The sequence below is a fragment of the Myodes glareolus genome, chromosome 9, assembly GCF_982192425.1.
Source record: "Myodes glareolus chromosome 9, mMyoGla1.1, whole genome shotgun sequence".
In the NCBI taxonomy this organism is placed as follows: Eukaryota; Metazoa; Chordata; class Mammalia; order Rodentia; family Cricetidae; genus Myodes; species Myodes glareolus.
In genome coordinates this window covers 42,460,363-42,483,296 of record NC_142034.1, presented here as the reverse complement: position 1 = coordinate 42,483,296, position 22,934 = coordinate 42,460,363, and the positions used below count along the sequence as shown (strand labels likewise).

Genomic DNA, 22,934 nt, shown 5'->3' with positions numbered 1-22,934 from the left:
CAATGAATGCAGGATAAACAGATTGTAACCATGGCAACAGAACACACATGAACTAGAGGTTAGAGCTGAGACACTCCCTTGGATGGGTGCACTACCTGAATCCACTCTAATCCAGAGGCAGTGCTGGTATAGTCTCTATGGAAACACCAATGTATGGTACACAAATATACATGCATTTCTGGAGGAGTGTGGACAGACATACCTTTGGCAGTTGCTAATCCAGTCAATGCAAATTCACTAAAGCCATGACATACCGCCAACTAACATTAACAGAGTGTAGGCTAATCTTTATTAGCTGGAGGGGATTCATCGTATAAGATGAAAGGCCTTCTACCAATTTTCAATTACTGCCCAAGTTTTGTAGTTTCCTAACCACCTCCCAGAAGGCTCCTTGTTGTCAGTCTTCCTTTAATGCACATTTGTATTGAAGTGTAATATAACAAGAAGGCAAAGATCCAAAGTGTAGACTTGATGAGCAGTATGGAGAACAAACTCACAGCACTCTGGAAGCCTTCCATTGCCTTCGCCATTATTGCTTTCTTTCCCCTCTCAAAAAGAGCCATTGTCATAACTCCAACACTACCAATCAGTGCTGCTTGTTTCTGAACTTAGCAATGGAGGTGTGGGATAGGTACTGCTGGGTGCCCAGCTTCGTTTGCTCAGTGTTGTGAAGTGATTCATGCTGCTTTGTGTAGCTAGAGTTCATTCACTGTTGCTGCTATGTAGTATTCTTTCAATACCAAAGCTCACTTTCCCATCCCAAGCTGACAGACACTCGTGTGCTTGCCAGGTTTTGATTTATTCCTTATTGCACTTTAACACTAAACCTAGTACTTCTGTTTCCCCAGTCCAACACATTGCTTTAGCACACCTCTAAGACCTTCTCAACATACAGATCAAAGCAGTTCTTCAGAACCAAGAGAAATGGCAGGGAGTATGACCATGACAGAGTAAACAATGCAGGTTGCAAACATACTCAGCCCTGAAAAACATGGCATTAGAGTTCTTTGGATGAACGGGTCTGAAGCACTGACTTTCTTTGGTCATAGGACAGTGGTCTTTAGGGCTTTCATTGGCTAAGAGTGTATTCACTTTTAACGCCTGTTCTCCTCTTCCTTGTAAGAAGGCATTTCTGATGAGATTGCACCAGGAAAACAGTACGGAATTGAACAGTTTTATAAGGAAAATATCGTAGCTGCTTCCACTCAGAATATAAATACATGCTGTGGTGGTCTGAATAAAGATGGTCCCCATAGGCCTATAAGGAGTGGCACTATTAGGAGGTGTGGCCTTATTGGAGTAGGTGCGGCTTTGTTGGAGGAGGTGTGACACTAAGGGGGTGGGCTTTAAGGTACCAGAAGCTCAAGCCTGGCCAAGGTGTCACTGTCATTTCCTGCTGTCTGCAGATCCAGATGTAGAACACTCAGCTACCTCTCAAGCACCATGTCTGCCTGCATGCTGCCATGTTTCCTGCCATGATGATAATGGACTAAACCTTTGAACTGTAAGCCAGTCCCAATGAAATGTTTTTGTTTATAAGAGTGGCCATAGTCATGATGTCTCTTCACAGCAACAGAAACCCTAACTGAGACACATGTCTTGGCTTAACTATTTTTGGGAACAGTTTTGTAGGGCACACGGCAGCTAGACTGTGATCAGTGAACACCCTTCCTCAAACAGCAAGGTTTCTGCCTTATGGTGGAGAGAAATGGACAATTTGGGCAAAGAACACAATAGCCTTCATTTCAACCCATCTTGAACCTCTATTTTCTTTTAATCTCAATCTCTCAACTTCTCTCCCCTCCCTCCACACTCTTTTCCTCCCCCTCTGTTATACCATTATCTACTCATGCTCAACTCCTTAGGCTTAAAATATACCCCCAATTCAACCCACATTCAGCCTCTCATGGTGACATCTTGCTCTCCCTGCACAGCAGTCTTCTAGAAGGCCTTATCACCACTCACTGTTCAACCACTGCAAATTACTTTCTACCTCCACCCACCACTGAAGCCATTCTCTGATGGCACCAATACTCTCCTTGAGACTGTATCTAATGGGTAGTCATTGTGTATCTCTCCCTAGACATTTCTGGGGTGTCCACCTTTGTCAACCATTCTGTTCTTCTCCTGAATCCTATACCACCACACTTGCTGGTTTTTTTCCAACCTCCCTGGACACTCCTCTTCTGACTCCTCTTAAGGTCATTACTGTTGACAGTTCTGTATAGGATATATGCTTCTTGAACCAAGGCATATAAAAATACTAGTCATCCAAGCCTGATGACTTGAGTGTAATCCTCAGAACCCCCACACACAAGCAAATAAATATGTTTCTAGGTTCATCCACTGGCCATTTGCTCACATTTTATTGTTTTTTTTTTTTGGACCATCTAGGTCTAATATGTGTGTTTCGTGATCCCCTCCATATCAACTTGAGTGCACAGTATCTTACAGCCTTCTGCAGCCCTTATCATATTAGGAAGCAGTGCTGGTCAGTAGTTGATAGGTCAAGCCAATTTGGTTTCAAATTCCCAAGTGCCTCTTAATTCACTGTGGGTTTCACATCTATATAAAGCCCATTGTGTAAAGCTGAGCAGATTAAAAGAGATAAGGAATAAAAGAAACCCTTCAAATATAGCTCCAGATACCTAGCAGTTATCTCAGTAGATAATTTATTCCTACTTTCCCTTTCACAGAAGCTGGTCCTGCTTCCCAAACTACAGTAGCTTCCCCCCATCTGCGGTTTCCTTTTCTGTGGTTCCAATTACTGGTGGTCAGCTTATAACCCAAAAATACTGAATGGAAAATTCCAGAAATAAACAATTTGTAAATCTTAAATCACATGCCATTCTGAGGGCTACTTGAACATAAGCACTGTGACAGTATCGTAACAGTCTGAGAAGTAAGCTAACTGCTGTCCCCAGGACCCTGCCTGCTCAGAGGCTCTCTTCTCCACACCGGCTTCTCAGGTGTGAACCCCTTTCATTCAGTTTGGGCTCCAAACCCTAATGTTGGGCCCTGTGGCTCCCCTACCCTTGACATAGATACTTACATCACTCTGCCTTCAGGAAGCGGGGAAGCACTTTTACCTACAAGTACAGATTCTATCTTCTGAAATCATCCAAAATAACACAACCAGTTTCTACTCAAATATTGTAGTTTTTTTTAAAATCATGATCTATATCTCCTTTTCTTCAGTTACTCCTTAAATGATTTAATTTCAAGAATCTCTTCACAGGAAGCATTCTTTTCTGAACAAACTCTGTCTTGCATGCATAGCTTATGAAGGTATATAGAGGAGATACTCTTGGTCACCTCCTAACACTATTCCACCCATACAGTTCTTTCTTTTCCAAAAGAACCTGGCTGCTCAGATACAGATTCCCTTCTACACAACCAAGTATAACAGAAGTAAATTGTATCCTCAGTTCCCAATGATTCTAAACTAACCTTGATATTCATGCGCCACTGACAGGTTTTATAATGGGCATGCAACCACATACTGACAAATGACCATATGAAGAGATCTGCTGAGGGCAGAGATGGAAGACAAGACATCAGGTGACAGTTCCTCTCTTTCCTTTGGAGATGACGGTGTCCACGTGGGATGCACAGAATGACAGCAATGATCTGCACCAGGAAGAGAGTGAGAAGCACTAGAAGGACAGGGCCAAGGGAGTCACAGGCTGGGCCCTCAGGACATGGCCAGAGCCTCTCATCTTGCTTTAGTTTTTGTGTTTCCTTTTGATTTAAGCCACTATGGTCAGAACTTCTTTTCGTTGCAGCCAACTGCATTCAAACTGACACAGGGTGAGCGTGGGACTACTCTTCCCTCCAGGAGAGGTGGATAGGGCTGGGAATAATGTTGATACATAGTATAGTCTACTCTACTGAGTCCCTAATCGGGCTCACCTCTACAGGTTACTTTCTGTTTGTATTGTTCAATTAGTAGTCACTATTGGTTACTTTTCACTCACATTGTTTCCTTTCCATTGTTACAAGTGTTCAGATCTTTATAAGGAATATTTCTTTTAAATAATAATAAAAAAGTTGAAGAGTTACTAGATTACAATTTGAGATAGGAAAAGAGGAGGAGCAGAAAAATGAACACAGAGTTGATACTCTACTTGTGGACCATGTTACCACTGCATGCTGTTTCTCATTTTGTGCGTGTGTTTGCACAGGAGTGAAAAAGAGTACCCTCTTCTGGTGTTAAATTTTGACTCAGAGACTTTTCAGAGAATTCATGGCTCAGAAATACTCTCTCAATTGAAGCAGAAAAAAAATCCCAATTATGCATTATCAAGATTCACTTCAAGAACAGCTTTGTTGCCCTAGAGAGCACACCTAGGCGCTTATTTATGTTTACGATCACACTAGAGGAAACATGGAGAAAGCAACTGCCAAATCTGTGCTCAATTCACCGTCTTGATGAAAACAAACATTCGGAACATCTACGAGACCTGGGGGGGTTTGGCAGTAAAACTAAAGCCAGCATGTGTAAAAGTACGCTTTCACCCGATACTGCCATCTTGTTACAAGATGTAGTTGATAGCTTCCACTGTACTTAAAGTCTGAGCCATCACCTCTCAAGGCCTTCACAAGTGTGGTTTCTTAGTCCCCCACTGTCACCTATCCCCACTTCATTCCACCAGATTCTAGTATCACTGGACACTTTGCAGTTTTGGAAACATGTGCAGAGTCTGCTTGTCTTAACCGATTTCTTTCTGCTATGTACATGTGACTAATTCTGCCTGGCCTGGACCCCTCCCCATCTGATTCTTTGCCTCCCTCCCACCCTCTGACACACACAAATTCCTCATCCTTCTGATCTCAGCTAAAGACAACTTTCTCACGCAGGGCCTTTCCTGTGGCACACTCTTACACCTGCACATATGTCACACCTCCCTGATGAGGAAACCCTGCATGATCCCTTCAACCCTTCTCATTGTTTACCAAATTAGTATGTCTCCCTGCTGGCTGATCAGCTCCATAAGCACCAGAGTCATAGCACCCCTAGTAACTTACACAGAAAGAACAGAGAAGACATGGTGGTCATCATTCTTCCAAAGACCCCTTAATGCCATAGGAAAGCACAAATGATACTATGCTAAATAAGAAAGCAGTTTACAAAACTACACATTGAGTAAGTAAAAAGAGTCCAAAATTTTAAATATTTTTATTCTTTGAAAATTTCACACATGCATACAATGTATATTGATTATATTCATCCCCTACTTCTCTCCTAACTCCTCCCTGTTCCACTCCACCCCTTCCCAACTATGTATCTTCCCTTTATTTTAAAAAACTAATGCACTGAGTACAATTTGTACTGCTAATATACTCATGGGTATGGGGTCATCCACTGGCACATGCTTAGCCTGCCAAGGGAAAACTGAGGATTCCAAATTTTAAAGTAATATATATATATATATGTACATATATATATTTACAAATATATATTTAAAGTAATATATATATATATATTACAAAGGAAATGTATCAAAGTGTTAATAAGATGTTACATATAGGTATATACACACATTTGTGTATAGGTACATACAACATGCATGTGGAAACCAGAGGCAGTGGTCAGATGTCTTCCTTTATGTTCTACCTTGTTCTTTAGATAGTCTCAATGACACCAGGACTCATCTGATTGCCTGGACTGACTAAGCAGTGAGTCCCAGGGATCTGCCTGTCTCTGCACTCTTCTTTCCCCATCCCTCCAGTGTTAGATTTAAAGACATGCATCACTGGGATCCACTCAGGTCTTTGTGTTTGTGAAGCAGGCATTTTACCCACTGAGTCAGCTCCCTCCTCCAGATTTTTTTTTTTAAAATTAAGAACCTAGACACAGATTGGGCATGGTGGTCTATGTCTTTAATTCCAGCACTCAGGAGGGAGAGACAGGAGTTCAAGACCAACCTAGTTTACAAAGTGAGTTTCAAGACTGTCAGGGTTACATAGAGAAACCCTGTCACAAGAAACCAAAACAACAACTACCGGACACAGAAAGTAAAACATACAGCATGGCAAAAGTGGAAGGGTGGCCGAGTCACAGGATGAAAACATAACGCAAAGACGGAGAGTCGCACATGACTATTAAACAACTAAACTGTAACAAATGACAACCATGACTATTTGGCTGTTGTATCTGCTAATATGCCAGTCAGCTCGTATCACAGTCATGCCCAATTCTGCTTCATCAAAGCACAACCCTGGGCTGAAAGCACAGTTGCCTGGATAGTGGTTATTGACCTGACTGTACACAAGAATCACCTGGCATCATGAGACTCAGGAAAGCAGTCTCCAGGAAATGGAGCCCAGGAAGTCTCTCTAAAGCTGGGCACTTCTGACACAATTCAGGCTATGTGCAACACCTGTCTAGGACAAACTAAGACAACATTAAAGAAGTTCTTCTTCATCAAACGTTTCAGATAAAACAGGAGCCTAAGAGGTCAGAGATGCAAAGGGACACATGGCAGCTACTTGCCACAAGTCAGCAAGCAATCAAAATGCTCACAGGATGGAAAATTCCACTCATAAGCCAAGTTTGTTCAACCACACACATAATTCAAATGCCAAGGACAAGAATAAGTTTCAAGTGGCACAGCACCTACCTAGAACTCAGCCTCCTAAACCAACACATCAAAGCAATAGAAAAAGGGCTCTCAGCTGCAAAGACAAGACACAGGCTTCTTAAAACTGATGTCACACAACTCACACACATGATCTGTCTAATCAGAACATACTCTTAATGAGCTTATCTGACTGCTGAACCCAGAGCTGATTAGATTTGTACATTAAGAAGGGAGAAAAGATTTACAGGGAGGCAAATTGAAATAAATCGTGTAGACTTAACCATATACTGATGTGGGATTCCCCTCTGCATGTTGTGAATATGTTTTATTGCCATTGGTTAATAAAGAAGTTACTTTCAGCCAATGGCTTAACAGAGTAAAGCTATGCAGGAAAACTAAATTGAATGCTGGGCAAAAGAAGCTGGAGTCATGAGACACCATGTAGCCACTCGCAGGAGACAGAGACACTGGAACCTTGCCAGTAAGCCACAGTCGCATGGCTGTACACAGATTAATAGAAATGGGTTAATTTAAGATGTAAGAGCTAGCCAATAAGAAACTAGAGATAATGGGCCAAGCAGTGATTTAATTAATTCAGATTCTGTGTGGTTATTTTGGGTCTGAGCATCAGGGAATGAATGAGCGGCTTCCAACAACAATATACTCTAAAGGTTAAATTATTTACATTAATTTGGGGAGGAAAGGATTACATACAACAATGGCTTGAAAAAAACTGTTCAAAATTATGGCCATGATGATGAGTTAGTGAAGAAAAAGTGAATCACATATTCACATTTTCTTCTTTTATTGTGCATTGGTGTTTTGCCTGCATGTAAGTCTGTATGAGGGTGTCGGAGCCTCTGGAACTGGAGTTACAGACAGTTGTGAGCTGCCATGCGGGTGTTGGGAACTGAACCTAGGTCCCCTGGAAAAACAGTCAGTGCTCTTAACCACTGGGCCATCTTTTCTCGTCGTGTCTCCAGTCCAAAAGAATAGTTTTTTGTTTTTTGGTTTTTTTGAAATAGGGTTTTCTCTGTGTAGTCCTGGCTGTTCTGAAACTCACTCTGTTCACCAGGTTGGCCTCAATCTCAGAGATTCACCTGCGTCTGCCTCCCAAGATCTGGGATTAAGCACGTGCCACCATGTCCAACTTCATATTTTCTTCAAAGAAGCAGAACTGAGGGAGTATTTATACCTGAGTGTCTGTAACATGTTAAGAATTAAACACTCCAGCTGGGCATGGTGGTGCAGGCCTTTAATCCCAGCACTCAGGAGGGAGAGGCAAGAGCTTCTACATAGGAATTCCAGGACAGCCAGGCCTACATAGTGAGACCCTGTCTCAAAACAAAACAAGATACATCTCACTTGGTAACAGCCCTGTAATGTAAGAGTCATTCACACTTTAAGGACAGGCCATATAGGCTAACCTGAGAACCAAAACACTGAGAGGTGCAGCCATGTGTAACTACAGAGTTCACTGTCTCACTGTTTTATACTGCACTCCACTTCTGCTTTTCGTTGGGAGTACCTTGGGGTGCACATGTTTATGAGGCTAAAGCTCTAAATCTGTAGCAGTGGTTTATAAGCTGCTTTCTCACTGGCTGGTGCTTTTTCCAAATGAAGAATTAATTCCCTGGAACCCCAGTCCATAGTGAAGCTGCTCTGTTGAAAGCCACAGAAAGCAGGTGGCCTAAAGCCCTATTGGACCCTACTCGGAATCCCAGGCTGCTCCTTAGGCTCCTCCTTGGCCAGGAATAATACAGAGTACTGACTTCTAAGAGACACCACCAGAATAAGCATCACTGGACTTGCTATACTGAAGTGTCTGCCTTGTGGACATTTGACAACTGGTAAAAACTGAATGAAGGCATCATGATGCTCTGAAAAGTTGGGGAGTGTGGTGGAAATGCAGTTAACTGGCTAAAGGGGGCGACAGTGACATTTGGTCATGGTTTCCACTTTATCTTATGGCTCAGGCACAACTTTTTCCTAAAACCTACTCATGAGTGTGTGTGTGCGCCACATGTGTATGGTGTCTGTGGAAGCCAGAAGATGGTGTGGAACTCTCTCAGGGCTAGAGTTACAGTTGGTTTGTAGAGTTACCCAATGTGGGTGCTGGGATCCAAATTCAGATCATCTAGAAGAGTTGCAAGAGCTCTTAATCACTGAGCCGTCTCTCCAGCCCCTTCCAAACTTTTGAAGAGAAAAGGAGGTAGTCACCACTTTACAAACTTTTGAAAAGAAAAGGAGGTAGTCACCACTTTACAAACAGTCCCAAACATGCTGTAGAACCTCATCTCCCTGAGAGTAATGGTAATTTTATTTTCCTATGTTCCCAAAGACTGAAGTTACAACAGAAAAGTCATGATACACAAAACACAAGAAGTAAAAGGCATATATTAAACACAGTAAATGAAGCTGGGCCCAGTGACACAGGCCTGAAATCCCAGTGCTCTAGAGACAGAGGTAGAAGGATCATCACAAGTTCAAGGACTGCTTTGTCTACAATAGTAAGTTCCAGGTCAGTTAGGGCTAAATTAATATCTTTTAGAAAACAAAAATGCATAGTTTAACAAGGAAACAAAGATGCTTAAATACTATGCATTTATTTATTTATTCATATATGCATGTAAAATCATTTTTGCCCTTAATGCAAATAGGCCTTTGGAAATTAGCCTTTGCATGGCCCTCAGGACACAGAGGCTAAGACACCAACACAAACTGACAGAAAAACTAGTTGAATATGATTACAAGTTCTCATAGTTGTAACTTACATTTAAACTAGCCTAGAGATTTTTGCTTGTTGGGGATTTGGGGATAAGGTTTCATGTAGCCCAGGCTTGACTTTGAACTCTCTGCTTTGTTAAAAGGTTCTCTTATTAGTCACAAGAATTTAGAGAAAGATAACAGAATCTGGTAACTCAACCTGATACTACTAACAACTATTCCTATAAAAAACTTGAAATGATCCAGATATCTATGTAAGTCAGAACTGAAACAAGACTAATGGTAGAATTATTCCAAATAAGTCTCAGTGTTTTCAACAGTGTCTGAACTTTTTGAAAATTGACTACGGCTTTTTTCCTGACTTGATGCTACATACAAAGCAGTGGACTGAGATAGGCCAGCAGCCTCAGACAGTCGCTCCAGACGATTCTCCATTGTAAAAGTCCTCAAAGCTGACTTTGTGGTCACAGAAAGAAAAATTGTTTGAGTTTCTCTTGGTGTCTGCTTCATTGTTTTAGGTGAAACTATTTTTTTGGACCAATTCAATTGCTTCTATTGTTTATGTGAACCTTCAATATATAAATGGCAAACTTTTTATTTCAAGACAGTAATATAATCATGGGACAGATATGGAAAGAAAAAATCAAAAGAAAGCTGTGTTTTGTTTGTTCCTTCAAATGCCTTCCAATCATTCCAAAAGGATATTAGAACTTTGTACTAGTCTATGGCTCCTCTAGGAAAAATCTTGTTCAGCAATAAGCAGTCTTTCTAGTAAAGCAAATAGTCATGTTAGAGTTAAAGCTTCAGTCACACTAAAGTGAACCTACTGCTATGTTGTGAGTTGAGTAGAATGTGGGGTAGATGGGTCCTAGTTAGTCAGAATGGCAACATCCATGAAGCAGCTGTGGGGACTGTAAGTTTGGGTACCTACAAGGAGAGAGCTAGAACATGGGGGAAACCGGAAGGAAGGCAGAGTATGAACAGGGAGTTAGAGAATGGCCTTGACAGACTTTTCCAACTATTCAAGTCTGCTACTGGAATCTTTTGCTTTAAATGCCCTGGTTTCCACTATTTCATCAGGAAATGTTGGAAGCCATGATCTAATTCACAGGCTGGCTCACAAACATCTCCCACCCACAATGTCATGATCACAGTACAGAACAGTCTGGGTGCTGAGTCTCAGAAGTTCAGTAATTGAGCATAAGAATAAGGGAGGGGAGATTTCCTGTTCCCCATCCTCTTCTAGACTCAGAGATGAGCCAGCAATCGTAATTATGCAAAGTTTTCCTTGGCCATCCTTCCTTGTCACAAGGACTTGCCTCCCCAAGAATAGACTGAACTACATTACCATGCACATCCTTCACAATGGCATTTAGCACTCCATCCCAGATCCATCCCATCAGCACCACTTCTCAGAAACGAAAACTCCAGTCCCTCATTCCAGTGAAGGGCCACAGAGAGGCATGGAAGAGAGTAACCAGACTAGACCAATGGACACCAATGTGCCTGGGCTGCTTCAGAAGGATATGATTCCAGAAAGGGGTGTGTGCGAATATGAATGTCTTGTTCTCCTTTTGATTTTTATAAAATATATTCTATACCCTAAGCTGGCCTACCCAGAGAGGCTTTTAACTCAGGGTTATCCTTCTGCCTCAGACTGTCTTGAGGGCTTAATTGTGCCTGGTAGTAGTGACTTTCTAAGAGAATTTTTATCAATTCAACTTGATCTCTAATTGTAAGACAGTATAAGAGAAGACTAAAAAGGTGCAGACATATGGGGGAAAGTAGCCTTGCGCAATGGAAGCTGACTAGGAGCAAGGCCAGCCATTCACACTGAGCAGGTAGAAAAAGAAGAAAAGCCATCCAGTGCTACTCGGACAAGAAGGCAGCAGGAAAAACAGTTTCCAAATGAGAGACAGTTCTTTTCCTCAAGGATCTGCTTAGGTTGTACCTCTTCTGGAGAGTATGCCCAAGCCACTTCCCATCTTATTTTTCAATCCCCCCTGGGCTGTAATATATTCACATGTACAGATCTCAATTATGTTGTCATCAGCTCTTTTAAAAAATATGGTATGTTGATTCCTTCTGTCTAGGGAGTACTTAGAATGATGAATTATCTGCACTGTTTACTTGGGCTCCATATTTCATTTCACATTGATTCATTCACTAATGCATCCTTTACCCCAGCAAGCTATCTCTCAAAGAGTGACTTCCACAAGAAAGCTCCAGTAAGTACTCAGCACAGTGGTCTTCAGCTTGATGCTGGAGAGTATAAGAAAATCATAAGAATTCCACAGCTAGGTAAGGAAATTTGGTTTCAGAATGGTTTTATTTTTAAAGACTCTGCTTACAAGTTTATCACATGGCCATCAGTGCCTAGAGCTGAGGATCAATGTCACCAGCTCGTAGGAGAGCAGAGAACATGGCACACAGAATAAAAGGCAGCAGAAGTTGTTTGCTATGGAGAGTTTGAGCTGGTTTTCAGGAAGTAAACATCACAGAAGCAATTGTTTCAGGTGGTGGTTACAGACCGGACTGAGCAAGGGACTGGATGAGAGGTTAAGCATTCACTGAAGACCTGCTGTGTTCTGGCCACCTATTCAGATGCTATCATTAACTTCACAATAGTCCATTATTCCCACAAGGGAGGCTTCGAGGAACCAGGTAGAACATGGAAAACATCTTTCTTTCTCCACGGGCAACCAGAATTCCTCCCAGGACCTTTTTCATCCTTGCTTCCCAGATGAAAACAAAACAACTGGCTCCCCCATTTTACTGGGAGAGGAAGAACACAGCTACTTCAGTACTCACAGGGGCAGGGCAGGACAGGGAGGGAAGACAATATGGGAAGGAGTAGGGAAGAGTCAACATGAGTTATGTGGAAATTAAACTAAGTCCTGACCAGACCTCTTCCACACAGATGATTTCATCACAGTAACCATAGGTGATCACTGTCCACACATAATGACATTGAGGTCTCGGGAACCTAAATCATAATGAGATTGGGAGTTGGGTCAGGCAGACCTCAAAGCTGTGTGCTTTCCACTCTCTTTGTGGCAAGCACATTTTCCCTTCTCTTCTACCACACAAATGCCCCCAAACTAAAGTATGGAAAACATAGATCTTTTCAAGAGCCCTAACCAATAATTATAGAGCAGTTAGATGAAAGAAGTCTGTTTCCCCAGGAAATAAAACTGTCAAATCAATCAAGGGATTTAAAAGACGATTAGGAGGAGGCTTGCCCTCTCACTCCAACCTCTATGAATAGGGTTGGCATCTGAGTGATGTCAGTGGTTGCAAGCATGGGGGAAGCTACCACTAGGTCTAGAGTCACTGAGGACCACAGAAGTTCCCCTCTCAGCGAACTCAGCAGTGGCTGGGAACCGACACAATGGCCCAATCCTGTCTTTAGGAAATTTTCAAAAAATGGGGTTAGTGCTTGATCACAGTTCTGTTTGCTGGGCTGGCTCAGACATTTGGTGAGAACATCGGTGAGCAGCTAGCTCTCCACATAAGGCTAGCTCAGTGAAGTGCATGCAGATCATTGTGCAAACGTCCATCCATATCAAAGTCAAGCAAATCTAAGAGTCAATCCCTTCAAAAGCCTGTAGTGAAAGAAACCAGTAGTGACTTCTTGAGTGTTTGATTCCATCCACATCTGGCTGTATTTGGAGCTAAACTCAGCAGAAGTCTACAGGGTCAAGAAATGACCCTGAATAAAAATAGTCTTGGAAGTCTGTCACAGAGGAGAGGAAACAAGGCGGTGGGGGTGATTCACTCCAAATGGCAGCTCCAAAACCCAAGTTCCCATTTCTGTTCCAATCTGAAGCCAATGTGCAAAACAGGCACAGAGCAGACTGTCCATTTCCAAAGGCAGTTGCCAAAGAATTTTATATGGAAGCCAAAAAGATTTAGTGTGCCATTCACCTCTCCTCTAAATCTGAGGAGAAGGAGTTTGAACTGAAGCACTGAACCCACGGTGGGTTTATGTTGTGTGAAGACCACCCAGGGTCTGGTAAGGAAGGGGAAACTTTGTTCGCCAAAGTTTCCAATGACCCAATGGCTCACTGGGTGTGGGCAGAGTTCTATGGCAGCATGAGCCCCTAGCTGCTGTCTGCCTATTCGTTCCATAACTCCTCTCCTCCCCAGTCCACAATCAGGGACAACACTGGGAAGGTTATATGCCTTCTGTTCCTCTTTGTAGGGGAGAGTGGTAATGAAGATTGAATCTGGAGCCTCTGAGTGCTAGGCAAGTACTCTACTGAGCTACAACCCTATTCTCTTTTTTCTTGGGTGTTAGCATGCGAGAGAGAGAGAGAGAGAGAGAGAGAGAGAGAGAGAGAGAGAGAGAGAGAATGAGAATGTATAAAACGGTGTGGGTAAGTGGGGGGAGGGGTGTTCCATACAGTCCAGGCTGGCATCAAACTCATGAGCCAATACTGGTTCTGAACTCCTGATCCTCCGGCTTTTGCTTCCCAAATCCTGGGATTACAAGCATTATGTTACTATGCCCGACCACAGACCTCTTTTTGCTTTGCAATTTGAGATAGAATCTCCAAAAATTTCAAGTCTGTCCTTGACCTCACTCTGAGCTCATAGAGACCTTGCTTTTAATCACCCTGCTTCAGTCTCCTGAGTAGCTGGGATTACAGGCCTGCAACACCAGGCTCTGATATACACTTAGAATTGAGAGTTCTGGCTGAAGACCAATTATCCAACGTTTGACTACTTTACTTGTGCTGAGCACACAGGTGTCAAGCCTGTGGCATGACAGGAAACAAAAGGCCTGCTTCTCAGTCACTCACTCATGCCTTCCCTGTCCAAAGACCCAAGTTTATAGCCACACTTCGTATTTTCTTAAAGATGGGTTCTCCAACAGCACTGGGTTTCAAAGTACCAGAGAACTTGGGTCTACCTTTAGAAATGTATCTTTGACTAACTATGCCACAGGTTAGCAAGGAAAGAAAAAAAAAACAGAATGTGGCAAAATCTTTAACAGTTATGAACAAGTGTGCCTGGATTCTAGGAGCAGAGTGTAATTAACCTTGTCTTGTGGGATTAGGAAAGACTTCTTAGAACTGGTCTCTAGATGAGTAAGATGTGATAAGCAGGGAGGGAATGAAGGTGACAATGGGGGAAGAACAGTCCAGGGAGTAAGGACAGCCTAGGCCAGAGGTTCTCATCTGGAGGCAATTTTACCCAGATGCAATTCTTGCATCTAGTAGGTAGAGGTTTCTAAACATCCCTCAGGGCATAGAGAAGCCCTCTCAAAAAAGTCTTATCCACTCAAAATGTCAACAGCTTCACTGAAAAAAAAATCTGCTCTAAGCAAAGACATAATAAGCACAGGTTAAAAGAAAGAGGACCTGGAGTATAGCTCAGTGGTCGAGCAATTGCCTAGCATGCATGAGGCAATGGGTTCAATCCCCTGCACCACAAAGTAAATGAGGCTGAGTAGGAACAGTAGATGATGGTAGGAAACTTAGCACATTTTACTGCCCTATCAACTGAAAAGCACATCTCTCAGGGACAGTGTCCTCTGCTCAAGTGCACTCCTGCACAGCAGCCTGCATTTTACATGTCAGCAGATAGCAGTGTGAGGGTGATGAGCTAGGTGTTCCCCACCATCCACCCAACAGTGCACTCAGAAGAGCTAGGTGTTCCCCACCATCCACCTAACTAGGTGTTCCCCCATCCACCTAACAGTGTGCTCAGATAGGGTTAGAAGCTGCTGGGATGCTAGAAAGACTCAGGAACAGGAATGGATCAGGCTAGAAGGGGAGGAAGCAAGGGCTCTCTGCCCCAAACAAGTAGCTAAAAGGGAAGCAGAATGTGGCCTGAGTGTCAGAGGAGGGTTGACAGGAATCTTACTCCTGGGCACAGATCCTTTAGAAAGAGAAAGCACTTTGCCACCACCACCTCTGCTGGAAAATTAAAGAGAAATAAAAGAACAAGTCTCTTCCTCTCGCAGAAGGCTTCTGGGAGGAAGGGAAGGGCGCCTCAAGACACTGGGAGATTTTGTTACAAGGGCAAGCAATACAAATGGAATCTTCTCAGATACGCTTACTCACATTAACCCGCACCAGCTCTTTAACGTTACCATGTCCACATACACACACTCACCTACATCCTTCTGTAGATGTGGGGTCGAGGAGATAGCTCAGTCAGTCAGCAGAGTGTTTGCCTTACAATTAAGTCCTGAGTTAGACCCTGAATGCAAGTAAAAATCCCAGGTGTGGTGACACTTATAACGCCAGTGCTGGGAAGGCAATCACAAGTCGACCCCTGGGGCTTGCTGGTTAACCAGCCTAGCTTACTTAGTGAGCTCCAGGCTAGTGAGAGAACCTGTCTCAAAATTTTTTAAAAGTAGATAGCACCTGGAGTTGGCTTACACACACACACACACACACACACACACACACACACACACACACACACGCACGCACAGGTAGTATGAATAGAGTGAAGTTACAGTGATTGGAGTAAATGTTCAAAAATCAAGCTTTAGTTCCAACAGAGGAAAAGCAGAGAACAGCCCAATTATTGTTACTGTCTTTTCCTTTAGATGGCGCTAGGGAGGAAAGCCAGGGCCTTGCACATGCTAGGTGACACATCCTATGAATCAAACTACAGTCCTACAACACTAGCTCTGAAAAGACAATTCCAAACTGAAAATGATATTTCAAAAGTTTCTAAATTATTCGATTGATTATTGAGGCAAAGCCTTATTATGTAGTCCAAGCTGGTTTGAACTCAAAATTCTCCTCACTTGGACTCCTAGGTGCTGGGATTGACAGGTGTGCACCTCCACACCCAAGGCCATAAAAGTTTTACCGAAAGTAACTGAAACCTTCCTTTCTTCTCTATCCACAATACGGAAACTGTTATCCCAAAGGAATGTACTGTGATGGAAAATTTCCACTGTTGAGAAAATTAAAACCAACTTTTGATGTCACAACCCCTGAAGTAACTGCAGCCTTAGGTACTTCATGTATGTTACAGACCCTAAAAAGGACGGAAGCGGTTCATGCGGAAGAACCAGGCAGAAATCACAGGACCAGACACTCCAGAATAAGGAGCATAAACTGGAGACAGCATGAGGAGGGGCAGGAGTATAAGGAACATCTTTAGGAATTTCATTTGCAGCCCTGCATCCACTCCTCAAACAGACACCTTCCATTCACCTGCTGACAGCCAAAAGAATATACCTGGTGTAGCCCAAGCCACTCACATTGAAAAGTTATTAACATCTCATCTTAGTATTTGGTCTGCCATGGAGATTCTTGGACATCTGTAAATAAAGTGAATTGGAAAGCCAAAGGACACAGCACCAAATTCCAGGAACTCACAGTTAAATACAGTCAGGGAGGGGGAACGTCATGATGACAGGAAGTTTAAACTATCAGAGAGGGTGGTTTTAAATCTGGGTTGGGATTTATAGCTCTAAAAGAAGGTATGGGGCCACCCTTCACTGACATTATGTTTAAGGCTTCAGGGAGTTAACAACTGAGGAGTTGATGGTCTGTGTAATGAGAATTGCAGCCAACTCTCAGCGTTACACACACACAAATGCTGGCTGTGGTGTCACACACCTGTCATCCTAGCACACGGAAGTAGAAACAGGAGGATTATGAGTTGGAGGTCAGCCGTGGTGATGTAGTGAGTCCTACCCACCCAAAGCAACAGCAGCAGCAAACACATACAGGTACCTAACCATCCAGAATTCTGACTGGCAGGGAAAAGGCAGACTGGAAATCTGAGCATCAGCCAGGAATCCTGCTAGCAAGAGCTCATGATTCCTCCCACAGATCCCCAAAACCAACTCCTCTGCAGGCAGCACAGCTCATTCACTAACATCTAAGTACACAGCTGCCTTTCTTGCCACCCTCCCTACTCACGCCACTGTATCCACCTGGAATGTTCTCCACCCACAGGTCCACCTAGATGAGCACTACTCATTCTCTGGAGCTTAGCTCAGCTTCTCTTCAGGGTGTTTCTGAGTCAACCTTTGGGGTTTGTCCCTCTTTTGAACTTTCAGAACAATTAAGATCATAGAATTACTTGGTAAATAGCCACCTTAGCTCTATAAAGTTTATCTCATTTTCTGTTTTCTAAATTAATGGCAATTGTCACCTTTCTCCTGGTATTCACTGACATGGCACCTCTTAAAGATAAGGAACACATCACGCTCATAATTCTTTGCATCCACCCATCCCATCCTCCAGAGTACCTTAAGCAAAGTTCAGTTATACCATTCTCTTCTGTGCACACAGAAGTCATGTTCTCCCTAAAGATCTACTAATTCAAACCTCTGAAACCTTGCAACCAATGAATGTGAAAGTCTTAAAAAAAAATTCTAATACTGTCCTTCAACTTACTTAAAAAGAAAAAGGCTGCAGGTCAAACTCATAGTAAAACGCTTTCTAGGCATGCAAAGGCCCTGGTTAGACACACAACACTGACAACAGGAATAACGATGGTGCTAATTTTTAAAAGCCACAACCATTTAACTCTATTGCAGAGGGATGGGGAGGTGTTTTTCTTTGCTATGCCTTTCTTGTCTATTGGAATGGGGTAGTCTGTAAGATAAAATTTCACTATGTACCCCATGTTAAACTTGAATTTGTAAGCTTCCTGAGTGCTGGTATTAAAGGAGTCAGCCACCATATCTGGCAAAAAGGAAGTTTTAAAAACTAGTTTAACTCAGACTCTAAACCTTCAACTTGAAACTCAGAAAATTCCTCAAAGTTCTGGCTAATGAGATGCCATGTGTGTCGTATATATGCTATACGGAAGCTAAAATAAGACATCATATTCAAGAGTTGCTATGGTGTCTTGTATAAAGTATGTACTTAGCAAATGTACTTGATGTCTGATAAACTGAAATGATTAGTAATTGACAGTAGCCTAATTATAAAAATATTTCTCAAAGCACACAGCTCTACCATGGGGAAAGGGTAGCATCTCAAATAATTCCGAACAAGTTTAATTGGTGAAATTATTATTTTACATAATTCTCTAAGCTATGTGTACTTGAGAAAACTTTGAATAGTATTGCTAATAAATATTTGCCAGGAAGTAGTCTTTGTAATTATATATATTAAAGAATTTAACCTAAAGATGACCCTATTTTTAAAAAATGATAAGGATACAGAGATGTTTAAATAAGAAATCTTTAGACCATAGCAAGAAAGTAGTAAAATGAGAACCTGAATCTCGGCCATTGACTCTGAACCACCATTGTACTGCTTATAACTGTAATTATATCATTTTGATTATGATGGCATTTAAGGCCATTTATATAAAAGTTGGGCATCTAGGCGGGTGGTGGTAGCACATGCCTTTAATCCCAGCACTCGGAAGGTAGAGACCAGCCTGATCTACAGAGCAGGTTGCAGAACAGGTGCCAAAGCTACACAGAGAAACCCTCTCTCAAAAAACCAAAAGGGGGAAAAAAAAAAAGGTTGGGCATCTAAACTTTGACTTAAAATTAACATATAAAACATGGTGACAAATGAGACTTAGGAGACTAAAGAGGATTGCTGTAAGTCTGAGGCTACACATAGGGAGAATATTAACAAATAAATAAAAATAAATAAGTAAAATAAAAACAACAACCAAACAACAAAAAAGATGCAACAAGCTATTCTACTACTATGGATACAATCTGTAGTTGGCTTTCTATAACTGCTGGTTCTATATTCTCAATCAACTGAGAACTGAAAAGATTTGGAGAAAACACTGTATCATTGTATCAGTGTTGATCAAGTTCAGACTTTTTCTTGTCATTATCCCCTAATAATAGAATATGATATGATATGATATGATATAACTATTTACATAGCATTACATTGTGTTAGCTATTATAAGCAACCTAGATATAATTTAAGAAACACAGAAGGGACTAGAGGTGTAGCTCAGGGGTAAAGCACTTGTCAAGTGCACACAAGGCCCTGAGTTCAGTCCCTGGGACTGCAAAGAAGAAAATACAAGAAGGTATGTGTAATAGAAGCTATACAAACAGAACTCCCTTCTCCAAAACTTCATTTTATGCAGTTTCAGCTATATATATGGTATCAGTGAGGGTAACTATGACATAAGACCATCTTTTGAATGAGAAACCACAAGAAACTCGACCTAAATTTTATTATAGTACACTGCTATAATAGTTCTGTTTTATATCAGTAATTTTTTTATCTTTTACTGTGTTGAATTTATAAAGTTGCTCATAGGCTTGTAGTTATAGGAGAAAACAGTAAATAGGGCTTATTCACCAGGGGATTTCTTGTAATACATGTCCCACAGACACGAAGAAGCTACTTTTGTCAGTTTACACTAAGGACTCAGGCATCCTCTAATCATAATGTTTAATGCAGTCTTGATAAACTGTCCAGACTGGCCTCAAATGAACATTCTCCAACACTGCCCTCTGAAACAGTTGGGACTATAGGTAAACATCCTCAAATTTTGGAATCCACAGAGACTCTTGGAATGGACTTTCTGAGGACAACAAGGAACTACATAGTCTATGTAATACTCTATTTAGAATACATTGTGTCCTTTGAGACTACTACCCTAGGAAATTCAGGGAGGCCGAGAATATAAGCTCTGAAAACTCCTGGAGATCCTTGTTACTTTATAACTAAGAGACTGAGGCCCACAGTTTATGGCACTGAAGGTATAGCATTCAGGCTGGTGCTCCTACTCCACAGTCTTGCTCCAGACATTAGGAAGCCTGGTACAGAGCAGATGAGGGCTGATGATGCAGCCCGTCTGTCTGTTGATGGAGTGACTCCTGCCTAATGTACCAAACTCTGGGTTTGAGTCCCAGCTCTACATATATCCGGTGTGGCAGTGCACATCTGCACACCCAGTATACAGGAAATAGAGGTAGAAGGAGCAAAAGTTCAAGGTTACCCTAAGCGATACAGCAGAAAAGAATGGATGAAACTGTTTTGCTGGTTCAAAGAATAAAGCGGGTTTTTTTAAATTGTGAAATTAAGGCTGACAGTGAAAAATGAAGTTAGTTAAACATCCAAATCTAATTATGATTTTTCAGATTTTAAGTTTACGAAGTGATATTTGGCTACAAAGTTCACAAGCAATAGACAAAGCAAAGCTTCTGGGAACGAACGAACACACACATACACACTTTAAGCTATTTAGAAACTTGGTTTCACTTTTTAAAAGTCAAACTGCTTTAATACTCAGCTTACATATTACTCTATTGAAAATGAAATAATCTCATACAGAAGACTTTAAAATAAGTTCTTTTGGAAGCCCATTTTGGGGCACTGAGTTGTGACTAAATTCTCAAGGATGTCAGTAATACAAGGGCTCCATCCATAACTCCTTGAAAAAACTGAAACCATGGACGCCTTGTCAAATTCAGACAGTTTATCTTGGCACTGGCAAGTACAGCAGTCTCTTCGATGTCTGGAAACGTGTCTAATTACGTCGAACGAGTAACTAAAAAATAGCCCGTGTCCCGGAACAGACAGCTCAGGGTTCACTCCATAGCATCCTGAATGGCAGGATAGAACCACGCCAGGGGGGAGAAGGGGAGAAGAAGAAAGGAAAAGAAAAGAAAAGCAAGCGTGAAAACGGGAAGAGATGCCAGCCTCTTTTTAAAAACAGCCCTCCCGTTTTCCTAGGGCAGCCAGGGCCACCACACCGCTCCTGAAAGTTTTTCTTTTTCTTTATTTTTGTTCCATTAAGTCATCCGGTACCGCCTACATCACTTACCTGGCGTAGGGCAGGCTGGTGCTGCCCGAAGCGAGCTCAGGCTCAGCCTGCCCCTATCGCCCCAATCCGGACACCACTCAGGGACGACCCCAGACCCCTAAAAATGCATCCCGAAACCTCGTCATACCCTGGAGTCCCAAGGCCGCACCACGGAGGCGTCCTCTCTCGGGGAGGCGTGACCACCCAGCGCCGCGGACCCCCTGTCACTCCGGCGCACTCCTTCGCGGGCACTGCTTGCTCGGTGCACCCCCGAATCCCGAGGCACCTCAGCAGCGCCCCCTCCAGGGAAACCCCAGCATGGCAGTCGCAACGCGCTCACCTGAGCCTAAGGTTGGCCATGAACTCGGGCATGGAGACGGTGTCCATCAGCACGAAGTCCGCCTTGCCGAATTCCAGGCTCTCTTGCTCCGCCATGGTGCTCGCTCAGGTGGGCGCGTGGCCTCAGGTGGGCGCGCTCGGGCCGGGGCTGGGGCGTACGGCACGTTCGGGAGGGGTCGGGCTGGAGAGAGGCGGAGGGCGCTCGTCAGTGCTCGGGCCGGCTCGGCTCTGGACGGGCGAGGCCGGCGGCTTCCGCTCCTCCCGCGGTGACTGCGGGGTGTGTGGGGGCCGTGGTGGCGAGACGGAGACGGCGGCGGCTGGTCCCGCCTCTAGCCTGGGTCCGGCTGGGCCCCGCCCCGCCCTGGCCGCTCAGGCTCCGCCCCCCCGTGAAGGATCCCGCCCAAGCCGCGGCCCAGCCGCCTCCTCACCTGGGCGTCGCGCACGCGCGGGGCGGGGACGCGCTCCGGGCCAGCCGTGGCGGCTGAGCCTCAGCGCCCCCTAGAGACAGGCACGAGCATCTCGCGTGGAAGGGTGCTGTGTGCGGACTCTGCGTGAAATAGGCCTTGCTGTCTTCTTCAACCCCTGCCTAATAGATACCAACAAAGTTACAAACATAACTTGAGCAGCTTCGGAGCGAATTATCCATTATGATTCTGGCACACTCTCCTGTCTTCATGTGCTACCCACCCTTGAAGTGGTGACTGAATAGAGATGGCAACAGTAGCGATCACTTCCATGTCACCATAATGCTCAGAGTTGATCTAAGTTCTTTAGCAAACTTAAGTAACTTGTCACACTGTTAGGAAGTGGAAAAGCAGCGGCTTCATGGAGGTCATTTGATTTATGAACCCCAGTATCCAGCCTCGTGATATACTCTGCCTTTGTTCGCATTGGTCCTTTTTTTTCTTCCATTCATCCAGAGCATGCCTTCAGACTTTACCTTGTTCTAGCAAGTTTTTAATATATGTTTGAATTGTCTCCTCAGGATGATTGCAGGCTTTTAGCATAGAAGACGGTGTCCTAAACTTTTTGATATCTCCCCCACCCCACCCCCACCTTCCAAGTAGCTATTGTATGGGGTTGTATTATAATATAACCATGAAATTAGTTCTATGGGTTGTTATGAATTGTATGTGTGATCTCCAACTTAAAGACACCCTGGGTGGCCTTCAAATGTTTTTTTTTTCAAACATAGACTATATTTTCCTGATAAAATACATTATAAGAAACATTGCCAGCACCTGCACCTCTGCAGGCCTGTGTCCCTTTTAGGGCCATCTTCAGTGTAGAATCTATTAGGAAATCTAGAGGCCTCCAGGACCTGGCTGGGCTTCAGCTCTGTGGCTGAATTTGAGATGAGTAAATAAGACTGAAGGACCTTGGCATGTTTCAGCTGCCAACAACCCACACTTGCCAAGAGAGGGGATGGTGCCTTGATCATTTTCATGGAGCGCCTCTGCTGTCAGAAAGCCACCCTGATCCCTAGCACAGCAGAGCTAGCTGGGCTGCAGTGTGGCTACTGAGTGTAGCTTGCTTTCTTCACACGATGTTTGGGTCTCA

The 22,934-nt window shown here is 43.2% G+C and overlaps 1 protein-coding gene across 1 annotated transcript in view; it reads right to left on the bottom strand.

Moving 5' to 3' along the window:
* Positions 1–21,664, bottom strand: part of Myo1d (myosin ID) — a 307,929-nt gene extending 286,265 nt beyond the window's left edge. Inside the window, exon 1 of the mRNA XM_085695516.2 lies at positions 21,376–21,664. Coding sequence (XP_085551642.1) covers positions 21,376–21,470 — 95 coding nt within the window. The 5' untranslated portion in view covers positions 21,471–21,664. The remainder of the gene's footprint in view (positions 1–21,375) is intronic.
* Positions 21,665–22,934: the final 1,270 nt, after the last annotated feature.